This window comes from Triplophysa rosa, linkage group LG2 (genome assembly GCF_024868665.1).
Source record: "Triplophysa rosa linkage group LG2, Trosa_1v2, whole genome shotgun sequence".
Taxonomy (NCBI): Eukaryota; Metazoa; Chordata; class Actinopteri; order Cypriniformes; family Nemacheilidae; genus Triplophysa; species Triplophysa rosa.
Window position 1 is genome coordinate 35,712,168 of NC_079891.1, and position 24,239 is coordinate 35,736,406.

Sequence of the window (24,239 nt, forward strand, 5' to 3'; positions counted from 1 at the left end):
TTAAAAATTTGGCTGACGAATTATTGTCTAACAAGCAATTGTGGTGATATGATTATGGTGATTAATTGGTTTCAGAGCATTGACAATTATGACGATTAATTGGCATGCATTTTCGTGTGCATTCAGTAGGTCACAAATTATTTTAATCTCTTAACTGAATCCTTTTCAAGCTGTTACTTAGACTGTATTTAAGGTAAAATACCTAAAATATGAAAATGTAAATATTAATGTATTTGATGAATAATAAATATCTTTCAGAAATGTGAAAATGAAATTGCATTGAAAATGACAATAAAGTGACCATAACAGAAAAGACTGTAAGTCTTCGAAGTCTTCTAAAATGCATATCCATAAAGAATGCACGGAGAAGTGGTGATTCCAGCAAAAATAATTAATTTATTAATCAATCTCAGGTTCTCTTTACAAATAAAATGTACAAAATGAAACTTCCAAAAATGCCAATGTAATACAATATTATGCAATTGAAAAAACTATGTTAAAACTATTAACTGTTTGGTAACCATGGTAACCTAAGTTAGGAAGTTACAGGACAGCATTTGTGCATTGTCCTAACTTCAGATAGGAAAACGGTATTACAGAAGCGTCCCAACTTGACAAAAACTAAAAACTGTCAGCACATCTTCAGTTACTGACAGATAATTCCACTGACCATTCACATCTATACTGTATGTGAAGAGTCTGAAGAGTGGAAATCTTTTTTCTGACCACCTAAGGTAAAACGTCCCAGAAGAAGATTCCCCTGAAGCAGGCAGAAGTGGAGGCCGTAGAAAGGCATATGAAACGTTTCATAACTTCTTGCACTGTACCGATGAAGAGCGACTGTGAAAAATGTCTAAAAGCGAAACCACAGGCCCTGAAAAACCGGGACTGGAAGAATCTTAAGTTCTACGTATACAACCGCATCAGAGCATATAAAGGAAATATGCAGTGAAAATAGTCGTGTGGCATAGCAGTGTTTTGTGTGTGCTTCATTACATAAAGAGCCGTTTTACTCAAGATGCCTTTAAATGATCTACCAAAGATGATCGATGCCCATCACATAAACAGATTGATATATAAAAGTTTTTTTATTTTTCATCTCACAGACATTTGAATATTAAAATAGCACTAAACACCTAAAAAATGGAAACCGCTAGTTAGGTTAGCGGATTACCTTAAAAATCCATAGATATTGCTGATAGTTAAAGTCCCAGTGAGATTAAAAACGACAATTCTTATTTGTTCATGAAATATTGCAGCGTTTATAGTAAATAGTTGATCAATGTGGGTCGTTCTCTTTTTTAAATTCATGTACCCTCATAATCTTTAGATAAAATCTGAAAATGCACTTCCGCCCTGTAATGACTATATCCATCTCAAATGACCTATGTTAGACAGCTTGGGCGGAGCATCCGTTAACTCCTCCCCTTCAACTGTCAGTCTGCTGCCAGTTTCATCATTTCAAAAGCAATGCAACAGCTGTTTTACACAGCCAATCAATTCGCCGTGGAAACACAATGTTTCTAAACACACATGCTCTGTCTGGTCTCTTCTGTGCAGCGGAAACAAGAACTTCCAGAACTTTCTCTACATCCACTGCCACGATATGGTACGACACACTGCTTTTCTGTTTAATGTCATGCACAGATATCTGTGTAATGATGGTTTCATTGGATTCTTGGTCTTGTGGATTTTCCACAACATGGTCAAAATGAATAAGTGCTATTGATTTTTATCACGTTGTCTATGTTTTCTTTCAGGCCTGCTTCCATAAAATGAGTGTAATGTTCAATTGTGAACTTCAGTGCTGTCTGTTTTTTCTCGTTTCTTTAACGGAATACAGCGTTTTACTTTTGTAATACTTTACATGTTCAATGGTACAATAGCTAGATGCTGAACGATGAGAAAGTGATTTGTTGAGATACAAAATGGCTTTAGAAACACTTCTAACTCGAGAACCGCTTTGCACTGCCTTATGGGTAATTTTTGTCATTTCCATGGTGTTGATGGAGAAATTTTGATTTAAAGCCCAGAAATGTGATGTATAGTTATTTGTTCTGTAATATAGTGGCTAAATTTTGCCATTTAGTGAATAATTGTTGTAAATAAATGCACTGTGCAAGTTCAAGTTCAGTAAGTGAAATTAAAACAAATATGTGTTTATCAGCCATCTGTGTCCGGGGTGATAACATACATCCAAACTGTGTTTACAGACATTTTCAATGTTATATTCGGTTTTATTTTTATGCACGTTTACCAGTGTGAATTTACAGGAAACGTATTTGAGAGAACAGTATGCACAAAATAAAGAATACTGAAATAAAACTAAATATGTTTATATAGTAATATATTGCACATAAAACAATGTTTTGCTCTAGGGATTTTGCAGAAACTAGTAGTATAATATTATTAGCTCAATGCGCAGCGACGTTACCAGGGTTACCAACTGTCACGACAAGCCTTCATGCGGGTAAAGTAATTCCACATCAAATAGCAAACGTGAACCAAAAACATCATAACTTGAAAACCATAAACATAAATACTTCGTTTTACAGTGTCTATGAAGAAAACGGCTTTAAGCACACGTTCGAAGCGCTGATAACATCTCGTTATGACGTCATCGCAGAGGCTATATAAAGACGAGCCGCGCTTCGGATCTTCAGTTGTTCTGTGACCATCGCAGCGTTCCTGACGAGATCGTTTGAGCGCTGACTGAAGTCGACAATATTAATTTGTTAACTTCGATCATCACAGCAAATCTCGACGCTGAGGACACGATGAACCGCAGTCTGCCAGGTTCGTTACTAATTATTAACTTTCATAAAGCTTTGATAATATTTAAGACCGTTTGGGTCGTGTGAGTTCGGAAAATGTTTGGCTTTTTAAAAAACATTAAGTGTAACTGCCGCGCATTTAACATTAGCGCAATATGCTAACTTTATACCGGTTACATTGAAAGTAAAATGGACATTTTAACACGTGTAAGTCCATTTAATTTTAAAACATCGATGGTCAAACTGCTTCTATGTGTCGTGTTGCGCTATTTTGTTAAGAAATGCACAATATTATCCCAAATAATCCCAGGTGCACCTTTTTGTTACAGTTCTTATTACGTGTCCGTTTTTATCTAGTTTATTGTTTGTAAAGCAAAAATACAAACGCAGAGGATTGATTTGCTTTTAATCCCTTCATGTGTGAATTATGCCAGTCTCTGTCCGTTTTTCCACGTGTTGTTTATGCCCTTAAAACAAGTGCCCGGTTTCGCAGACCAGGTTTAAGACTAGTCCCAGACTAAAGTTCATGTTTGACCTGTCTTACCTGAAAATAACTTGCCATGACATATCTTAAAACATGTCCGTGCCATTGTTCTGTCTCGAGATGCACACCAGTCGTGTTTTTTGATAAAAGTGCCTAAAATATCCCAATTCAACTAAGGTCTAACTTTAGTCCCGGCTTAAGTTGAGCCTTGTCTGTGAAACCGGGCCAAGATGTTTTTCCAAATATATATTTTCATTTGAGTCGAGCTTATTTTAACGGTTTCAACCACCTGTAAATAAATAACGACCCAATGCATTATAATCAACTGTCAACATTTAGCTTGTTTGTCAATTTGTTGAATTCAACTTTGTAAACTAACTAGGGCTGCAAATGATCGTCGTGCCTTTATTTGGGTGTTTAGTGATAAAGTGTTTCTCTCTCTGTTTAGAAGAGCAACCGACGCGGAGAGGCATATGTGCCTTCTTCAGAAGGAAACTGCAGGCATTTAAAGGCCGTGCGAGCAACGGAGGGCAGCATCGTCTGGATGACCCGCTGCCCGGTGAGCCAGTCGTGGCCGAACCTCAGCCCGAGGTCGATTTAACCGGCCCGACTAAAGGTGAGTCCACTTTTAATGATACGTTGTCATTGTATTTATGGGATTCATTTTGGACAATTAGCATTGTGTATATTTCTATTTTTCTGTTGTGTGTTTTTCAGTGCCACTTGAGTCCATGTATGACTTACATGGGAAGAAGCTGCAGGACGGCTTTCTTGTGGCTACTCGGAGATCCGACGGCCAGGAAGTAAGTTTAATTTTCCTAGCAGTGTACACACTGAATAAAGCATGTTGAAAAAACATTGATTCATATTGAAATGTGACCTGATCAAAATGCTATGAATATGAAAATATTCTTTAAGGATTTCTTGCGTTTGTTGAGGTGCTGATTCGGAGCGCTGCTATGAATGTTTATATACGTCATGTGTGCGCTGTGAGTTGGTGATGTACTGGAAGAGATTTTATAAACGTACGCAAGCGCAAGTTTAAGTTTCATCAATTTACAAATGCTTGATACCTTTTCTCTTTGCAGGTCTTGCTCAATGTTTTTCCCAGGAAGCCGAAACACAAAGTTTTTTTTGTAAGTTGAAAAGACTGCACAAGATTCAAAGAAATGTGATTTACGGGGGGTCCAAAAGGAAAACCTGGACATGAAAACGAAGGTTTTCGTTTGTGAAAATACATAGTAATGCAATGCTTGTCATAATTATGAAGGACGAGTGTTTATTAGAAACTCATTCAAATACAAAATCTTTTAAGTTCGAAGCACGTGTAAAGTATATTTTTATTAGTTAGACTTTTGCACCCCGCTGTATCTTAATACAAATACTTCATAGAAATGATTGTTAGCTAACCATTTTTGTTCATCGTTTCTCTAGCCTGGGTACGGGAGCACCATTGACAAGAGAGTGGCCTGGAATGTGCTGCTCTCAGGACGAGAGAGAAGCCCGCACGTGCAACAGCTGCATCGCTGGTTCCAGGGACCAAAAAAAATGGTCTTGGTGTATGAAAATCTCTCCACGAGCTTGGAGGAATACGTCAAGAAGAGTGGTGGTCAACTGCGTGAAGCCGAGGCTCGGGGTCTAGTCAAACAGGCGGCTGAGGGAGTTAAACACTCCCTGGACCACGGCGTATTTCACGAGACGGTCTTCGACACAAACTTCTTCATAGAAGAGAAGACCGGAACGGTGAAATTAAGCCTCTCTGGCGAAGTGAAGCGCATCCCCAGCATCCATGAAATCAGACAATTCAAGGGTAAGCGTGCGCACTTGTGTGCTGTGATGACATGTGATCCGTTCAGAAAGTTTTGAACATGATGTTCGGCGCATCCAAGCTTATTGTTGCAACAATAACACGCTGCTGGAATTTACTGTGGGTTGGGTGCCATGACACGTCCAATAGATATTCTCCAATTCAACAAGACACCGATATCTCGCTGTTGGGCTAAACCGTGAAAATCTCTTAACTATGTTAACAGGACGAGCCACGGTCCTTCAAAAGCTGAAGACAGACAGATGCTACGCAGAATTCAAATCTGTTTGGTATCTCGGCGAACTGGCGTATGAGATGATTCATGGCCACGAGAAGAAAAAGGGCAAAGAACCCAAGCTGGACTCCAGTTTATCCAGAGGTGAGAAACCCACACAACAACATTAGTGTGCCACACGAAGAGAACATGAGATGCATAACTGATGCACTTTCTGTAAATTCTCTCTCAGAATGCCGTGACTTCATCAGCGAGTGCTTGCAGAGAAATCCACTGCACAGAATGAGTCTGAAGGAATTGATGGCACATGAGTGGATAAACGGAGTCGAGGAAGGTAAAGAAATATTGGCAGTGTAATATACAGTTGAACATTGAACATCTGAAACCATGAACGTGAAACACCAAGAAGTCTTGTCATTCGTGACCCTGTCTGTGTAATCCAGCCTGAAGTCTTAATAACGTAATGATGACATCGAGAGCATCGAAGTTTGATTTCAAGCATTCATTTCCATGTGATTTCAATCTGTGACATGGTTTGCAGGCCCATCAGACCCAGACGTGTCTGAGCCCGTCCCATGTCCATTTCATGTGGGACACACGGCTGAGGTCGAGTTACCTGGGCCAACTACAGGTGAGGCCGCTTTCAGTGATACATCGTCATTGTATTTTTATTTCTTTGATTATAAATAAACTGTTAGACAAACGTGACCCTGGCTGTCGAACCCCAGCTAATGTCACGGTTATTGGAATTCATTTAGTATATGAACATTTTCCTTTTGTGTGTTTTTTAGCGCCACTTGATTCCACAAATCAAGGAAATGAAAAGCAGCTGTTCGAAGGAGCGTTCATGATGACTCGAAAATCTGCTGGCAGAAAAGTGAGTGTCATTTTCACATGCTTTATAACATATAGATTGACGTAGACTGGATAAAACAAAAAAAGATTCATATTGAAACGTGACTTAAATGCTATGAAAGATGACAATATTTGTTTGTTTCTTGCTATATTTAGTATTTCTTGCATTTGTTGAGGTGCTGATTCTGAGCACTGCTATGAATGTTTATACATTGAGTCGATGTACTAGAAGAGGTCCTGTTAAACAAATGTTGTCATTCAGCACAAATGTATACGATATACACAAGTGTAAGTTTAAGGTTCATCCATTTACAAATGCTTGCGGACCTTTTCTCTTTGCAGGTCATCATGAAGGTTCTGACCCAGGATGCTGAAGGAGCGACGCATTCTTTGTGTAAGTCGAAAAGATTTGACAAGATTTAAATAAATGTCATGTACAGTGGGGTCCAAATAGCACCAAACCTGGACATGAAAATTAAGCTTTTAGTTTGTAAAAATACATCGTTTTGAAAATGTATCTAATGTCTTAATTATAAAGGACAAGTGTTTATTAGTAACATCAATATTTCTGGAATAACACATTATATATTGCACACACATTTTAAACAAGAAACATTTTGTAATTAATGCATTTTTAGCTCAAATTGATATATTGATACAATTGATCATTCTCTATTAAATTAGAAGGATTAGAAATAGTCTTTTATTGGTTGTTTCAGACTTTTGGACCCCACCGTATCGTAATACAAATGCTTCATAGATCGGCTTTTGTAGTCCGCTAACCATTTCTTGAACATTTCTCTAGCCTGGGTTCAGGAGGACTGTTGACGTTCGACAGATAAATCTGTTGAGACAGAAAGAGGCATCCTGAGGTAGAGGTAACGTAAGTTAAGTAAGAAAAGGCAAGTCTTTGGTAATTTTCTGTTACGAGAAAAAACATTAGAAATAGTATTTTATAGTATGTTATTAGCCTGCATTTAAAAAAGCATGTAGTATGTACAGAAGTAAATGTAAATTCTCTATTAAGATAAGAAACATTAGAAATAGTATGTTATTAGCCTGCATTTAAAAAAGCATGTAGTATGTAGTATGTACAGAAGTAAATGTAAATTCTCTATTAAGATAAGAAACATTAGAAATAGTATTTTATAGTATGTTATTAGCCTGCATTTAAAAAAGTATGTAGTATGTACAGAAGTAAATGTAAATTCTCTATTAAGATAAGAAACATTAGAAATAGTATTTTATTAGCCTGCATTTAAAAAAGCATGTAGTATGTAGTAGTATGTACAGAAACAAGTCTAAATGTAAATTCTCTATTAAGATAAGAAACAAAAATACTATAAAATACTATTTCTAATTAGTTTTCTCAGAATTTCTGTGACTGCGGTTTTCACTGCCTGCATTTAAAAATGTAGTATGTACAGAAGCGAACCGAATTTTGTAGTAGTAGGATGTAGTATGTACAGAAGCAAACCGAATAAAGTCTCAAGATGCTGTAGTTATGCTGTGTTCACACCAGACGTGAAGCTTTGTGTTCCTCGCTTTGTTACTCGCGGGATTAGTTCATTTTATTTGCGTGAGTGACGTGAAAAACTGCGACGTTGAGTGTCTTAACGCGAGTTCGCGTCTATGAGCATCTTTTTATTGACTTCGTATGTAATTTACTCTCGCCAAACGCTTGATTCGTGTTTGGTGTGAACACAGCATTAACCCTCTACATCCGGACGTGTCAAAACAGTAGGTGTAAATGCACAGTCTTGTGCAAAAACTGCTCGGCACAGGTAGTTTTTTGCCCATTATCCCGATTTCGCATTGCATGTAAACGCCTTTACTGGTTTTCTCTCAGTTTTATGTCTGACAGCGTAATCGTAAAAGTACGTCCAAATGGAAGTAACAGTAAAATAACGCTCAAGTCCGCTGTCAAATCATGCAGTTAATGTAGAAATGAAAAAATATTGTTGTATTTGCAGGTACTGCGGACATAAGTACATAAGAGATATAAAAATACAGCTTCTGAACGATTTCCCACAGCAATTTTAATTACTAGACAGACTATCGATGGTGACATCAATGCACATGAGAAACCTGACAAGTCTCAGATTTCCATGTAAACGCGGTTTTCTGCATGGCTGGTTTATTTATATGCATGTAAATGCGTGAAAACATACAACGCGGGCTGCACTTACATGCATCCTCTTTACTATGGCAAGCCGATGGTGTCACAATTACGCCATAGATTGAGTGCATTTATATCCGAACGGCTTTTTGACTGCGTTTTAAACAGTATTTGCGCTGCAAAATACGGAGTCGCGATTCCAAACGCCGTAAAAAACGTGTGAAAAGTCGTCCATAACGCTGTATTTAACGGCGTTCTAAGGCACTTGAAAAGCGCCGCCTTTTGCGCCGCTGTCTTGCCATATGACGGCGTAAAAAAACGCCTTTTGGTTGCACAGAGTGCGCGTTATTTACGGCGTTTTGTCTGTTGTATAATGAGCCCCTCCCGCTGATTTCCTGAGCCAGACCAGAACAATTTACCACTGATCATTTTATCATTTTTATCATTTTGTTCTGGTCTGGCTCAGTTCATCAGTGATTGGGTGAGAACAGTTCAAATTTACTGGCTGCGGAAATCAGCGGGAGGGGCTCATTATACAACAGACAAAATGCCGTAAATAACGCGTGTTCTGTGCAACCAAAAAGGTGTTTTTTACGCCGTCATATGGCAAGACAGCGGTGCAAAAGGCGGCACTTTTCAAGCGCCTTAGAAAGCCGTTAAATGCGGCATTATGGATGACTTTTCGCACGTTTTTTACGGCGTTTGGAATCGCGATGCTGTATTTTGTGGCGCAAATACTGTTTAAAACTGGATATAAACGTGCTCAATCTATGGCGTAATTGTGACACCATCGGCTTGCCATAGCGTTGTATGAAGAGGACGCGTGTCCGCGCAGCGGACTCTTTGCGGATTTATTTAATTATACAGCTTTTTTTATTTTTTCAAAAGGGAGATTGAGTGACCGTAAGAATGGTGTTAAGTTTGCTGTAAAAATGCATTTGTTTTAACTCTTACTTTAATTTAAGGGTCATCGTAACTAACACCACAAACAAACCGTGATATTCCCAGAGACTGTTATCATACCGTGAAAATCTCCTACTGTTTTGACACATCTAGAGTTGTAACAGTATGTGTCAATGAGCTCTTTGTGCAAATTTCGCCGCCCAATTCGCATCATTGCCGTCGTCCGGCTCGAGTTCACCTCTATTTGCGCCTTTGCATTGACATTTTGTATGTAATTTTCTCGCTCATAAAGTGCCGTTTGCTCTTGGTTATTAAATGCGTTTAAATGCAGTTTTCATTGACAGGAACATTCTTATTGCTTTACTCTTTAAAAATAAAAATAATAACTTAACCCTTCTCTGTCTCTCAACAACTCATTTTGTCCTTTTTGACTTTGTACCATCAGTTTGTTTTTTGTCGTTTTTATCTGTAGTAAAAATCTGCATAATAATAATGAACAACTAAGGTTTTTGCTCTAGATGGCGCAACTCTACATGGCGCAGTCCTAAAGTCTAAACCAATCTGACATGATAACTTTACTCCACGGCGCAGCTGATTGGTTCCTTCCGTATCAGCAGCCAATGAGCTTGCTGCTCTGTTTAAATCTTGGTTAGTGATTGTTGGATCTGCTACAAGGTGATCACGTAAGCTATGCAGGTTTTTTCATGTTATATGTGCAGCAGCAGCATTGCTTGTATGCACACGGCAGTATGTTGTGGCTGTTTTGGCAGTAGCAAGTCTCCGTACTTGCTCCCAGTTCTGTAGTACTTGAGTCCGGACTCTAGGGCTGCAACAAACGATTCTTTTGATAATCGATTAATCTAACGATTTTTCGACTAATCATCAATCGTTTTCCAGGTTAATCAGTAGGTTTTGATCGATTATTCAGTTTTTGCAATTCATTAAAATATTGATTTTGACCCATTTTAACTAATAAATAAAGCAATGACATTATTTCAGCTTTTGAAAATAGCTGAGTGAACTTCGAGACAGCTGAATGGAGAAATGTCCTTCAGGTTTCTGTCTTCCATCAATAGTCAAACTGCTGCTACTGTGCCCTGCCTTATTTCAAACATTGACACATTTCACAGTTTGATTTCTAAGCTTGCAATTTTTCCACAAATTCAGTTTGATTCAATATCAGTTTATTTGGATATATAAAGTAGGTTCTTAGACTACATACAGTGCATTCAAGCTATACATTTTTAAACAGTAAGTCTCTTTTTTTATGGAAGTGTCTGCTAAATGCATGAATGTAAATGTTAAAAGTTGTTTTTCTTAAGGAAAAACACAACTAATGTAAAAACTATACAGGGAACCAATTCAGTACAACACCATACCATTAAACGTTAAAATTATACTACTTATTTGTATACAACTCCATATACTGTATTTTAAAATAACTAATGATTCTAAAGACTGATCAATTACACAACATTAGATAAATATAGGCTACTCCAGCTGGACAGAAACAATAGAAACCCAATAGAACCCATCAAAGACATTTGAATGGTTTCTATTGAAAAGCATTATAAACAAACTTTTTTCATTAAAACCGTTACAAAACTCATTTTTGTAGTGTGTCTTGGTCATTATTCCCACCAATAGAATTCATCACGTACCAATAAACATTAGACCATTATAGTTTCCATTAAAACCAATTCAATTACCATAATCCATGACATGTTCTATGGTATTTTGAGCAGGGTTCTATCGTTTATTCAGCCGGGACGTTTAGTCGTCTCATGCAGGTACAGATGGAGCATTTTAAATGACACTTCAATTTTTTATTGTCGACGTTATCGAATATGTCGACTAATCGTTGCAGCCCTACCGGACTCGAGACGTTTTTCTGTAGTCTCGGGCTTGTCTTGAACATGTGGCGAGTCCAATGACCGAGTCCTAGTTGGTCTCGACCGAGTCCAATGATCGTTTTCTCCTTCCAAACAAAACCATTGATGAAGCATAAATTTGCTTGACTTTCATGAAGTCTATTCTTTTTCCTCTTTGAGTCTCTTACTTTTTGTGATGGGTGTCGAGCTGTAACAAAGATGATCAATGATACTAAACGAAGTTGATGACTGATTTGAGTGTTCTGCTAAGATACTGTTCCAAATTAAACCGAGTTTAAAACCAAGTTTTCCTGACATCAACACTCCTCATACAAACCTCAACAATGGTGACGATCATCAAACTATTTCAGATAAACAGATGAACCGCAATGCATGCTGGGAGTCATGAATGAGTTTGTACTGTGTTGTTACCCAGTATGCCTTGCAGCATGAAGCTTTCTTTTGTTGATTGTCACTATTGTTGAGTTTCATACACTGAAATCGGTGAATGAATCAGACATCATGAATCAAAGTTCAAAGTTTTTTTTTGTCAATTTTGTCAATTTCGAAGTACACTATAATAAGCCACACCACTGCTTTAATCTCACACTATGGAGTGATTTTGCGGACTAAATTAAAAAGGAGTTGCAAACTGCATTTGCAAATGCGTTTTCTATTTGTTCGTGTCAAAATTGTGACATAATTCAAAAGCAAATGCTAATCATTTGCACTTACGCGAACGTACAATGTCTCCCAAATTTCAAAAGGAAAAGCAAAGTCTATTTGCAAATGAATTACACCTGTTTTACGAGTTTTGACCCTGCCATAATTAAATCACAATAGCAATTCCCCATATGCATTTCACTTCCTCTGGCGTCGTGTATTAAGCCTGCCAAAACTCAAATGAAATCGCAAATCCCTTTGCATTTGCATTTCCTCTGACTTGTACAGAAACCTGTCAATCAATGGCAGGGGTGGGCTTATTCAGCGGGGCGTGTTTCAGGACGTGACATTCACCGTCGCAGTGGTGGCAGTCAGTCAGTCTTAACGCCAAGGTGACACCGTCAGGGCGACACCGGTTGTGGCTAAAGGGATTCAGCTACAGCTAAAAGCCAAAATAACAATAATGGAACACACGAGGATCAGATGCAAGTTTCCTATAGAGAAAATCTTGACAATGAATCACAATTGTGGCACTTAACAAGTATAATTAAAAGAAGTTCAACGGGCTCGATAAACAGAACAACAGTGTCTGTGCTCAGAGCTAACATAAAAGCTTTGAAGCCGTGTGGCTCAATTAAGATTTTCGTGTGTGGGTCATTTACTACTGTTAATTTGATTATAATCAGACAACTCATACAGTAATTTAGAGAACACGTGTCACAAACTACTAAATAGCAAGTCGTTCTTATGTCTAAGGTTGCATTTTTATGTTAGATACTACCAAGAATCAGGTCGTTTATATCAGTGAACATTTATGTTTACATATTATCATTCAAAACTAAGTTGTCATAAATGTACCGCTGACTCGTACTCAACAATAGCATAAAACAAACAACATGTGTGGAGGAATGTTGCAGAAGGTGATGATTATCCATCCTGCACGAGGTTTCACATGCTAAGTGATGCCGCTCTGAGACCCAGAGTTCCAGCGCGAGTTATTTCCAAACAACAAATGAAAACTGCACTGTTTTCAACGCCGATTGTGAGTGCAGTTGAATAGTTTACAAAACAGCAAGCATTATTCACTCCTCATGTGTTTAGCTGTATTACTTTCCTACTGTTATACTTAAGGTTCACGGTAACTGTTCTACTTCCCATACAAACACGCCCCGTTGAATGAAGCCACCCCCGCCATTGATTGACAGGTTTCTGTGCAAGTCGAGGAAACCAAATGCGCTAAACGACAGGGAAGTGAAATGGCATATGGGGAATTGCTATTGCGATTTAAATTTGGCAGGGTCGTAACTCGTAAGACAGGTAATTCATTTGCAAATAGACTTTGCTTTTTCTTTTGAAATTTGGCAGGCAGATATTGTACGTTCGCGTAAATGCAATAAACGTTTGCATTTGCGTTTGAATTATGTCACAATTTTGAACACAACAAATAGAAAACGCTTTTGCAAATGCAGTTTGAAATACCTTTTGTAATATAGTCAGCGAATCATATTTCTTTATTATTTCCTTTGACACCTTAATATTTATTTAAAACAGTAATACATTTCCTGAGGCTCCATATCTTGTTTTCTTGCAGACTGATATTAATTGGTTAGCAGCAGGCAGCTCATAAACGAAAACACAAATCTGAGATCTTCAGTAAAGTATAGAGGTATTACTGTAGGCATAAATTAGTATCACGCCAAACTATAACTGTCTAAAAAAAGCAAACTGAGCTGCGACAAGAAAAAACGCGCAAATAGGTATCGCGTGTATTGATTACAGACATGTTAAGCTACTTGTTGGAGACATACACACAATGTGACCCTGGACAACAAAACCAGTCTTATGTGAGCAATTTTTCGAAATTGAGATTTTTACGTAATTGAAAGCTGAACTAAATAACTTTCTATAGATATGTGAGTTGTTAGAATAGGACAATATCTGGCTGAGATACAACCGTTTAAAACTCTGGAATCTGAGAGCGCAAAAAAATCTAAATATTGAGAAAATTGCCTTTGAAGTTGTTAATCAGGGGCACTGTGGCAGACCATCCACTCACAAAAATAAAGTTTTTATATATTTAAGGTAGGAAATTTACAAAGATATCTTCAGGAACATGATCTTACTTAATTCTATGATTTGGCATAAAAGAAAAATCGATAATTTTGACCCACACAATGTATTTTTGTCTTTTACTAAAAATGTTCCGTGCTACTTAAGACTGGTTTTGTGATCCAGGGTCACATATAGATTTCACAATTAAAGATCTTAAACTCTTAGCTCATTGCTTTTTATCTCTAGACTGGTGAGATAATTCAACATTTTCAATGTGTCCACTTTTTCAATGTTTACCAAACAACTGTTTTGTTGAAACGGTAACGTTAGCATTTTATACAAATGGCCATATAACCTCTGAATAATGTTTTTCCGTCCCTGCGGTAAGTACTCCGGTTGTTCCTGACTTTACAAAGGGGGAGACAAACGTCTACTAACTTACACCTAACTGCCTATGTCGCTGTCAGATCAAACGCTTTGAACAGCGTTGCTATTTACGATTAGCTAACTTTAGTTACTTCACTACTCTCAGCGTGTACTAGATATATATCTAATTATAGGATTGTAACAGTAACTTTCACAATAGAATACATGTTAAATGATTAATTACGTTAATATATTGCCTTACCTTTGTAAAGAAACATCGTTGCTTGTATCACTGCTATCCGCTGTCTCAGTAGACGACATCTTTTTTTACTGTTGCGGCCACCGTCGTACTTCGAAAGGGAGGCGTGGGCAAATGACTCAGAGATTCGTTTCAAAACTATAATACAACGCTAGTGGCTGCTGATTTTCAAGAACTGCACCTTTAATTATACTTTTATATCAAATAAAATATATTTTATTAAAACACACCAAAAACAGTATAAAAACATTACGAACAGGTCGAGTGGCATTCCGAGTCTTTTATAGCCGTACGAAATCGAGGGAGCACAGCAGGTTTTAATCATAGATGACCGCGCTCCAGCAAGGGCTCTCACTAAATCCTTGGTGTTTCGAATCTGACGTCATCACGCAGCCGTGTTTTTTGGCAAGTTTAACAATAGGCTTGTTTGAGATGGCTAAATTCTGTGCAGAATCGATCACCGGTGATCAGGGCAAGATGCATGTCGGTTAGAAATGTGTCCGAGTTACGTCCGCCTTGGTCTGATGTCATGCTGAAGTGTGTCAAAATACGTCTCGGTTACGGCTGTAACCTCTGTTCCCTTATGGGCGATTTTTACTTCTGCGTAGGACCTACGCAGAGCCGCGTACCCTGTGCGTACCCTACGCCGTAGCCTGACGCGCACTTCTCCAAAAATGTAACAACGCGTCAACTCAACGTGGACCCTACGTGGACCGCAAGCACTGTGATTGGTCGGTTTGGCAGCATCGTACTTCCTTCTACGCATTTCTGGCGTATTTTTCTCTGGCGTCTTCCGGCAAGTTCAGAGTCCACAAAAGAACAACATGGCGAGCATCGACATCTCTGGTTTCTAGCTTTTTGTTGAAGTGATTTAATTAAAAGTAACTTTTTCTACTTCGATCAGCTCCAACTCCGTTAAGATGCGATCAGCTTCCATCTCTTGCAAACACTAGCATACACACAAAACATCGGCGAAGAAGAGCAAACCCGTGAAAACACAAAGAGCCATCTAGCGTTTTGGCGGTGTAATTGCAGTACGACGCATACTCTCAATGCAGAACCATAAATGTACACGGCGGCGTCGTCTACGTACGTAGGCTACGCCGTAGGTTACGGCGTAGGTCCTACGCACGACTATAACTTAAGCTTAATGGAGGGAACGAGACGTTGTGTTGAGAGACAGACTGGGGTTTGATCTTGAGAACCTATCATCTCCGAGAGGAATTTTAAAACGCCAATGGGCAACACACACGCCAGTCCCCGCCCCGTGCATACGGGTATAAAAGGAAGATGGAGGAGGTCATTCATTCACCCTTTGGGCTGAGGAACCTGAGAGACATCTCCCGGTCGCTGCATGGGGTCGGCGAAGCGTTGTGGCATGAAGACAGACTGGGGACCTATCTTTACACGACACGGCGCTGAGCCGTATCACGACCTCAAGCGAAGCGACACTGACTGGACTTAGCGAGTCACAAGTGAGCACTACTGCGAGACGTAATCTTCCAGTGAGATCAGTACTAGTAGCATACTGAGAAGCTTGTACCGACGGCTATCACGGGCGGTGGCGTTCATCTCTAGTAGCGAGACGCCGTCCGGCGCAGTAAGAACACTGGGGAAACACTGTTCTCCTCGTTGAAGAGTGTGTTACGGAGGCCACATCCTACCACAAGGGGAGGTTACATGTGGAGACACCAACATGGTCTCACCATAGGAGAGAACAACATGTGAGAATTTGTGTCAGCCCGGATGGGGGGACAGAACCCAGGTGGGGTAACCACCGGAGGGGAGGTCACGGGTTCACCGACAGGGGAACCAAGAGTGAGAAATTCAACATACGGGACGACCCTGCAGGGGAGTCACTACGTATGGGGCAACAATCCTAGTATAGGGGTCCACCTGAGCAGGGGCAACTCTACCAGTACTGGACTTGGTTCCAACAGACCGCTCCACCCAGTCTGTTTACCATAATGCAAAAAATGCTTAGTGATGGATGGAATGCCTGTACTCACCCTAAGGGGGTAAGTAGGGAGGCTAGATAGCGCACTAGACTCACCTGGAGAGGGGAGAAGGCACTTTCGCAGGCGTACGCCCAAACCAGATGCCTGTCTTATACAACGGTAGTGTGTAAGACACGGGCTGACACTGGTTCCACGTGGAGGTTGTAAAACCTCACAAAGGTACTGGGGCGTAGCCCAACCCGCAGCATTACATATGTCTGCCAGAGAGGCGCCCTGAGCCAGTGCCCACGAGGAGGCCATACCCTGAGAGGAGTGGGCTCTCACTGCAAGCGGGCATGGGTGATCTTGTGACTGGTATGCCAAAGCAGTGGCATCCACAATCCAGTGCGCCAATCTCTGTTTGGAGACAGCCCTCCCCTGGTGATGTCCCCATAACAGACAAAGAGCTGCTCAGAGTTTTTAAGGCTCTGTGTGTGTGGTCCAAGTAGAGGCGCAGTGTGCATACTGTACACAAGACGTTGGAGATTGGGTCTTCCTCCCCAGAGGGGAGCGCCTGCAGGTTCACCACCTGGTCCCGGAAGGGAGTGGTGGGAACCTTGGGCATGTAACTCAGGATAACGTGAGAACTACCGGGCCCGAATTCTAGGCACCCGTGCTTTTCTGCTCAGAGTTGATTTCTTGACAACTTCAGGCGCTCAGAGCGCTCCGCCAAAAACGCAAGGCGCAGCAGGCGGCAAAACGCGAGGCGCCCGGCCCGAATAAGCAGCGCGCAAAACGCTCCCTGCCAACTGAAAACGATTCAAAAGAGGCGCGTCTCACAGCAAAAGGCGTGTTCTGTCTGATCAGGCCCTTACTCCATAGGATTATAATGTAAAACAGATGCTAGCAGCTTCCAAAAAAGACGTCAAGTGTGTTCATGGCCAATATGTAGTTGCTGTAAAAATTGTTTTTGTGTTTGTTTGTTAGACATGGATCCTAAATGCTTTGTTTTTTCCTAAAACACATTAAGTCGCATGTTAAAATGAAATGTGTTATGCATTTGTGTGGAGAATTAGGTTTGTTCAGGACTGAAAGGAGTCGGTTGTGAAATCCTTTCAGTGCATAGTCTTGTAATATTGTCAAGTGCTATGAGTTACATGAATTTTCTGTGTGAGTTTTTGGAGACCCCATTACTGAAATCAACGGAGTACTTGTCAGGTTATTCTTATTTCAGTCAGGGTTTCTTATTTTAACAAACACATCATTTTATCTTTTACACTTCACGTAGACTATAATTTCTATATACTCTGTAATTCATATGCTTAGTTTGATTTACACAACAACATGTTTTTGCAACAACGACATGTACGCCGAGTAAATTATCATTCATGTGTTCCAAACTTTACTGAAACAATATGCAACAATATGACTTAACTTAGTCTAGCTTTGTCAACAAATCGTTTTACAGTGAATTAAATAATCAGAATATTCAGGCCCAGGGGCTTATGGGTATTCCTCATTACATTTTCAACTGATCAGTTTAAAGGGACCGTTCATCATTTACTCACCCTCAGATTGTTCCAAACCTGTATACATTTTTTTGTTCTGCTGAACACAAAGGAAGATATTTGTAAGAATGTCAGCAACCAAACAGATCTCATAAATACGATGGAAGTTAATGGGGTATGAGATCTGTTTGGTTACTGACATTTTTACGAATATCTTCCTGAGGGTGCAACTGATGACAGATTTTTCATTTTTGGGTGAGTTATCTCTTTAAGTTTAATGCACTTAAATGTGTGTATGTGCTTGGGTTACAATCGCTGACAGTAAACCCCTGATGACTGCCTATGGTTATATGACTATAATTATTTAATGTGAAACTGAGATTTTCTCAAAGGCTTTTCTCAAGTTGTTACAGCAAATGTACTATATCAGTGGTAATTAAACACGAATGATCAAAGTACTTAAATAGATTAACTAGTGTGCGCCCATTTTAATTTTTAGTTCATTTAACATCAAAAAATGAACACTGATAAGCCGTGCAATGAATCTTTGGACAGCTGAAGTTGTGAGTTTGAAGGATCCATTTAACCACTATCAATATTTCATTTTTTAGATATCATATGATAAATATATTCATAATATAGATTAGTGATACATAATACAATGCAGAGAGACAGCGTTAGACGGATGGATTGTTGGCAATGCCTTAAATCTGAAAACATTAAATAGCTATAAACTATTTATATTTTTTTTATCAAATTTTTATAATTGTGTTACTTACTTTAGGTGCTTTTAGTTATTGTGGGTTAAAGTGTTTTACAGTTTACATTTGGATGATAATAGTCTCTTTATCAATGTTTGACTGTAACAACAACCAGGTGTGAGCGATCTGGTGGCGAGTGTTGTGATAAGAGTTGATAGAGCGGCCTCTAGCGGTCATGATGGATAACACACGCTGTAAAAACACACGTGACTCTATTGACCTGAAGAGACCTCGCCCATCTGTTCATGTAGTTTAATTAATATTACTAGTTTATGTTGTTCAATAATTTTGTCCGAATTATTTAAAAATTAATGTAAAAGTTTAAAACACGTACGTTTCATTGCGGGTAGGCTATCGATCTCTTTACTAAAAAAACCAAAAGATATATTTTAGGAAAACTTGACTAAAAATAATTAATGAGAAAGCTGATATGATACTAAATAGATATGCTACATGTTGATTGTTATCATGTTTTCACATGTGTGCGTGCGTGCGTGCGTGTGTGTGCGTGACATGTCTGTTTAGTTTGTAACATGATGTCAAGCAGCGTGTTTCACAGAGAAGAGTCCACGCAGATCTCTGTCCATCACATCACATCATATACTGAGATCATCTGAACTCTGCCTGGATTTAAACAATAAAACAACTCGTTTATAAATCAAATCTGACCACTAAAGCGGACTGTACATGAATTCAAATATTCTGCATGGTATCTTTGCCTTTAAAAGCATCATTGAGATGTTCCAGAGAGATCTACTGCTCGGATTCACAGAGAACAACAGCAGACTGAAGACGGCATGTTGAGTGCAGATGATGGGCACAAACACAGATGAACTCAGGTCAGTGTCATATAAACTTCCTTGAGAAAGTCTGTATCGTTACTGATGTAGACATGAATAATGAATAACATATGGTTCTCATTCATCACATTGAATTCATAGAGGCATTTTCATGGTGTGCTTTACAGATGAAAAGTTCAAGTACTGGGAATAAATAAACAAATGATATAAAAATCTAAATATACAACCAAAATACATAAAAACAATAACAAGCGAAGACAAAACTGTTACAGCTTTAAAAGGCTATTAAGATTTTTTGATGTAACATTTTTGATGTAATTAACATTTATAATTCAAAGAACTTTGAAAAGTCGTCGTGAAGGTTTCTGGAGTGTTTTTGTGTTTAGTGACACAGGTTTGGCTGATGAGCTGAGAGTAAGATGAAGATCTGTGATGTGAGGAGGAAGATCGGGGTCATGATGCTGGTGATGTTCAGTTGTGTGTTCTCTACGCCGCTGAACAAAACGCACTCTTGCCCTCCAGAAGCACACAGTCAGTATTCACAAACATCACATCTCATCTCTCACAGCTCACAGAGGTCCTCTCAACATCATCTGCTCGAGTCTCACGCCAACAAACATCTGGACGGAACAGAACACTCGGGTCAGTCAAAAAAAAATATGTTTAATAGTAAGAGTCTAGCAGCGCTCCCACAGCTACAAATCATGATTGTGACAATGTCAAATTGATAAATATTTAGTGTGTAATCCACTGTTGTGACTTTAACACTAAATTTGCATAACAGGACAATGATGAAAGTTAAAAAACGGTCAAAGCACTTTTTGTGTTCTTTTTCCAAAGTTTGCAGGTCTTTAGCTCAAGACGTATTAATTATATCTTGATATCCTTTTAGATTCTGATTCTTAACTTTTACAAGGCCCATTTAAGATTCAATCTAATGCTGGGTTCACACCAAACGCATATTACTCTCAGGAAAAGTTCGTTATTTTTCGCGTGAGTGACGCGATCTGACAAATATTTTCAACCTTTGCGGAAGACTAGATTGACGTGCGTTCGCGGCAGTAGCACGGCCCGATTCGCGTCATGCTGGGTTCACACCAAACGCGAACAATTGCGTTCCAAGCTCGTTATTACTCGTGGGAAAAGTTCGTTATTTTTCGCGTGAGTGACGCCATCTGACAAATATTTTCAGCCTTCGCAGAAGACGAGAATGACGCGAGTTCGCGTCTTTGCATTGACTTTGTATGTAATTTACTCGCACAAAACGCTTAATTGGCGTTTGGTGTGAATTCAGTGTTAGACAGTTCCAATTTGTAGGTGAAAATGGTCGTTTTGACACCCTGTTATTTTGGCTTGGATATGCCACTTTCTCAAAGAATGATAAAAAAAATTTCAGCTGAGGACATTTTCAAAATATATATATATATATTTCACGTGGAATGACACAGTAATTTATACAAAATAAAAGCCCCCCCACACACACGCATACAGGTGTGCTGAAGTTCTTTTGGGGGGGCCACACCTGATCGGGTTGTAAAGTTTCAGGTGTCTCATTGTGTGTGGGTGGGATGCTCTTGAGACGGCAGCTGTCACGTGAAGCTCTTTTATATCTGATCACCGTGAACAAGAGACTGTAGTGTAGCTGAATCATGTCAACTGTATCAGGTTATCAAGTGTCTCTGATCAGCCGCTCTTAACACACCCTTCAGAACTCTTCTGCTGTCAAAACACCACGCACATTAAAGAGATCCTGTCATGTTTTTCATTTGACATTTTTCCCAGAGGTCCACGTACAGTAGTATAATGTTAGTCCGAATCTGAGACCTCTTTAAAATACCTTTCCGATGCACTGAAGGTTCTTTGTAGTGAACAAAAAAGGTTCAACAAACTCTTATATGCTCTCCTACTTGTAAGTGGCTTTGGGGAAAAAAGCATCTAACAAATGAATAAATGAAGAGTTTGGTTCCAAAATGAGAACTCCTTTAAAAAAACAATCATGTTTTTTATAGTGCATTCCAATTAATATCAATTAAACTGCAGTTGGTTTGTTTTGGTTTAAGCCATAAGAACAAAAAAAACCAGCTAACACCATAAACACAATAAAAGCAAGATAACTTCATAAAAAACAGTTATCTCATTTTGAAACCAAACTCTTCAAACGTAAACTATCAAAAGATAAGATGATAATTATTCTTTGAGGAACCTCTGACAGAACCAAAATGCTTTCATATATCGCATCACTGTCTGCAAGGAACCCCTTTCACAACATTTTCTACTTCTGTACTAACTTTGAGTTCTTCGAGAAACATGCTCCTAAGGATTTTAAGGACCGTTGCTTCATCATAACATAAATGCTTTGAGAAACTTGACATAGGAGTTTTTTATTTTGGACATGATATGACATGGATTGTTTTTGTTCCAGACGTCGTTTCCAGACAGAAGAGATCTGTGCGAGCGAGAGGTGCTGTGCGTAAGACGGACAGGAGGAGTCGTGAGAAGAAGGGTGGAGGAGCGTCTGGATGTGCGCTCAGACGGGTTCAGATGAGAGTTTCTGATCTGGGTTTGGGTTTTAAGAGTCAAGAAGAGTTCATGTACACTTACTGCAGCGGCGTGTGTGTAAACTCTCTCACAAACTACGACAAGATCATCACCAGCCTCACAGCCAATCAGAAACCCCTTCTGATCAATTCCCCTCCCACCGCCTGCTGTCGACCTATCGAATACGACGATGACCTGTCATTTCTGGATGACAATCTGATATATCACACAATGGAGAAACACTCGGCACGGACATGTGGCTGCGTGTAGTGTTTCTCAAACGTGCAAGCCTCAAGATGACCTACGTGCTCTTAACACGTGTTATTTTTCACATATTTTGTGTTGATTTTGTGTAAAGTAAATGAAAGGGACAACAAATACAAAACCAGCATTAAAATAAGCTACAACAATGGAAAACCTTGCTTACACAATGTTTTGCTATCCCAGGCTCTAGAATACTGTGTATAAATTGTGAGGGTTTGTGTTGTGAACAAGAGGGGACATTAAAGCCCCAGTCAAATAAAAAATGACAATTCTTATTTTTTCATGAAATGTTGCAGCGTTTATAGTAAATAGCTTATCAATGTGGGTCGTTTTCTTTTTAAAAATCATGTACCCTCATAATCTTCAATTAAAATATGAAATGACTCTTTCAATTGGTTGGAATGATATCTGACCAATGACAAATACTTGAGAAATGTACCTGCGCTGACCTAATAAAAATGAAGCAAATCTTGTATGACTTACTTTCTTCAAAGAAGCAAATGATGTTCTGCAGATCTGGACTGTGAAAGCTTGTAGTATCTCATCATGACTCAAGAACACCAGCAGAACCTGTTGAGGTCAGTGAACTGTAAGAACAGAAAACCAGAGCGATTTATAACACGACCGGGAGTACATATTCTCTTCAATGTACACTGATGAAGTTCACTAAATGAAGTTCTTTACTGTGGTGGTGGGGCTGTAAAACTAGGAGTGAGTGTGAGCGAGAGAGTGNAGTGAGTGAGTGAGTGAGTGAGTGAGTGAGTGAGTGAGTGAGTGAGTGAGTGAGTGAGTGAGTGAGTGAGTGAGTGAGTGAGTGAGTGAGTGAGTGAGTGAGTGAGTGAGTGAGTGAGTGAGTGAGTGAGTGAGTGAGTGAGTGAGTGAGTGAGTGAGTGAGTGAGTGAGTGAGTGAGTGAGTGAGTGAGTGAGTGAGTGAGTGAGTGAGTGAGTGAGTGAGTGAGTGAGTGAGTGAGTGAGTGAGTGAGTGAGTGAGTGAGTGAGTGAGTGAGTGAGTGAGTGAGTGAGTGAGTGAGTGAGTGAGTGAGTGAGTGAGTGAGTGAGTGAGTGAGTGAGTGAGTGAGTGAGTGAGTGAGTGAGTGAGTGAGTGAGTGAGTGAGTGAGTGAGTGAGTGAGTGAGTGAGTGAGTGAGTGAGTGAGTGAGTGAGTGAGTGAGTGAGTGAGTGAGTGAGTGAGTGAGTGAGTGAGTGAGTGAGTGAGTGAGTGAGTGAGTGAGTGAGTGAGTGAGTGAGTGAGTGAGTGAGTGAGTGAGTGAGTGAGTGAGTGAGTGAGTGAGTGAGTGAGTGAGTGAGTGAGTGAGTGAGTGAGTGAGTGAGTGAGTGAGTGAGTGAGTGAGTGAGTGAGTGAGTGAGTGAGTGAGTGAGTGAGTGAGTGAGTGAGTGAGTGAGTGAGTGAGTGAGTGAGTGAGTGAGTGAGTGAGTGAGTGAGTGAGTGAGTGAGTGAGTGAGTGAGTGAGTGAGTGAGTGAGTGAGTGAGTGAGTGAGTGAGTGAGTGAGTGAGTGAGTGAGTGAGTGAGTGAGTGAGTGAGTGAGTGAGTGAGTGAGTGAGTGAGTGAGTGAGTGAGTGAGTGAGTGAGTGAGTGAGTGAGTGAGTGAGTGAGGGAGTGAGTGAGGGAGTGAGTGAGGGAGTGAGTGAGTGAGGGAGTGAGTGAGTGAGGGAGTGAGTGAGGGAGTGAGTGAGTGAGGGAGTGAGTGAGTGAGTGAGGGAGTGAGTGAGTGGAGTGAGTGAGTGAGTGGAGGAGTGAGTGAGTGGAGTGAGTGAGTGATGAGAGTGAGTAGGAGTGAGGTGAGTGGTAGTGAGTGAGGAGGAGTGAGTGAGGAGTGAGGAGGAGGAGTGAGTGAGTGAGAGGAGTGAGTGAGGGAGTGAGTGAGGTGAGTGAGTGAGTGAGGGAGTGAGTGAGTGAGGAGTGAGTGAGTGAGTGAGTGAGTGAGTGAGTGAGGAGAGTGAGTGAGTGAGTGAGGAGGAGTGAGTGAGAGTGAGTGAGTGAGTGAGTGAGAGCGAGTGAGTGAGTGAGAGTGAGTGAGTGAG

At 39.8% G+C, this 24,239-nt stretch overlaps 2 protein-coding genes across 4 annotated transcripts; both read left to right on the top strand.

Annotated features, from left to right (window-relative positions):
* Nucleotides 1–2,412: 2,412 nt before the first annotated feature.
* Nucleotides 2,413–7,465, top strand: LOC130548616 (serine/threonine-protein kinase pim-2-like). Its single transcript, XM_057325489.1, has 12 exons — nucleotides 2,413–2,470; nucleotides 2,556–2,796; nucleotides 3,707–3,874; nucleotides 3,976–4,061; nucleotides 4,347–4,394; nucleotides 4,693–5,068; nucleotides 5,292–5,444; nucleotides 5,533–5,634; nucleotides 5,842–5,931; nucleotides 6,092–6,177; nucleotides 6,498–6,549; nucleotides 6,961–7,465. Exons 2-12 carry the CDS (start codon nucleotides 2,778–2,780, stop codon nucleotides 6,981–6,983), a joined length of 1,203 nt encoding a protein of 400 aa, XP_057181472.1. The 5' UTR covers nucleotides 2,413–2,470; nucleotides 2,556–2,777; the 3' UTR covers nucleotides 6,984–7,465.
* An 11,182-nt stretch (nucleotides 7,466–18,647) lies between these two features.
* On the top strand, nucleotides 18,648–22,626 carry gdnfb (glial cell derived neurotrophic factor b). Of its 3 annotated transcripts, none has more exons than XM_057325535.1 (3): nucleotides 18,648–19,433; nucleotides 19,781–20,036; nucleotides 21,817–22,626. In XM_057325535.1, the coding sequence occupies exons 2-3, from the start codon at nucleotides 19,814–19,816 to the stop codon at nucleotides 22,200–22,202; spliced, it is 609 nt and encodes a 202-aa protein (XP_057181518.1). In that variant the 5' UTR covers nucleotides 18,648–19,433; nucleotides 19,781–19,813; the 3' UTR covers nucleotides 22,203–22,626. The 3 variants fall into 3 exon arrangements, with proteins under 3 accessions (XP_057181518.1, XP_057181534.1, XP_057181526.1); XM_057325551.1 differs by having other exon boundaries at nucleotides 19,789–20,036; XM_057325543.1 differs by lacking the exon at nucleotides 18,648–19,433 and having other exon boundaries at nucleotides 19,457–20,036.
* The last annotated feature ends 1,613 nt before the right edge of the window (nucleotides 22,627–24,239 follow it).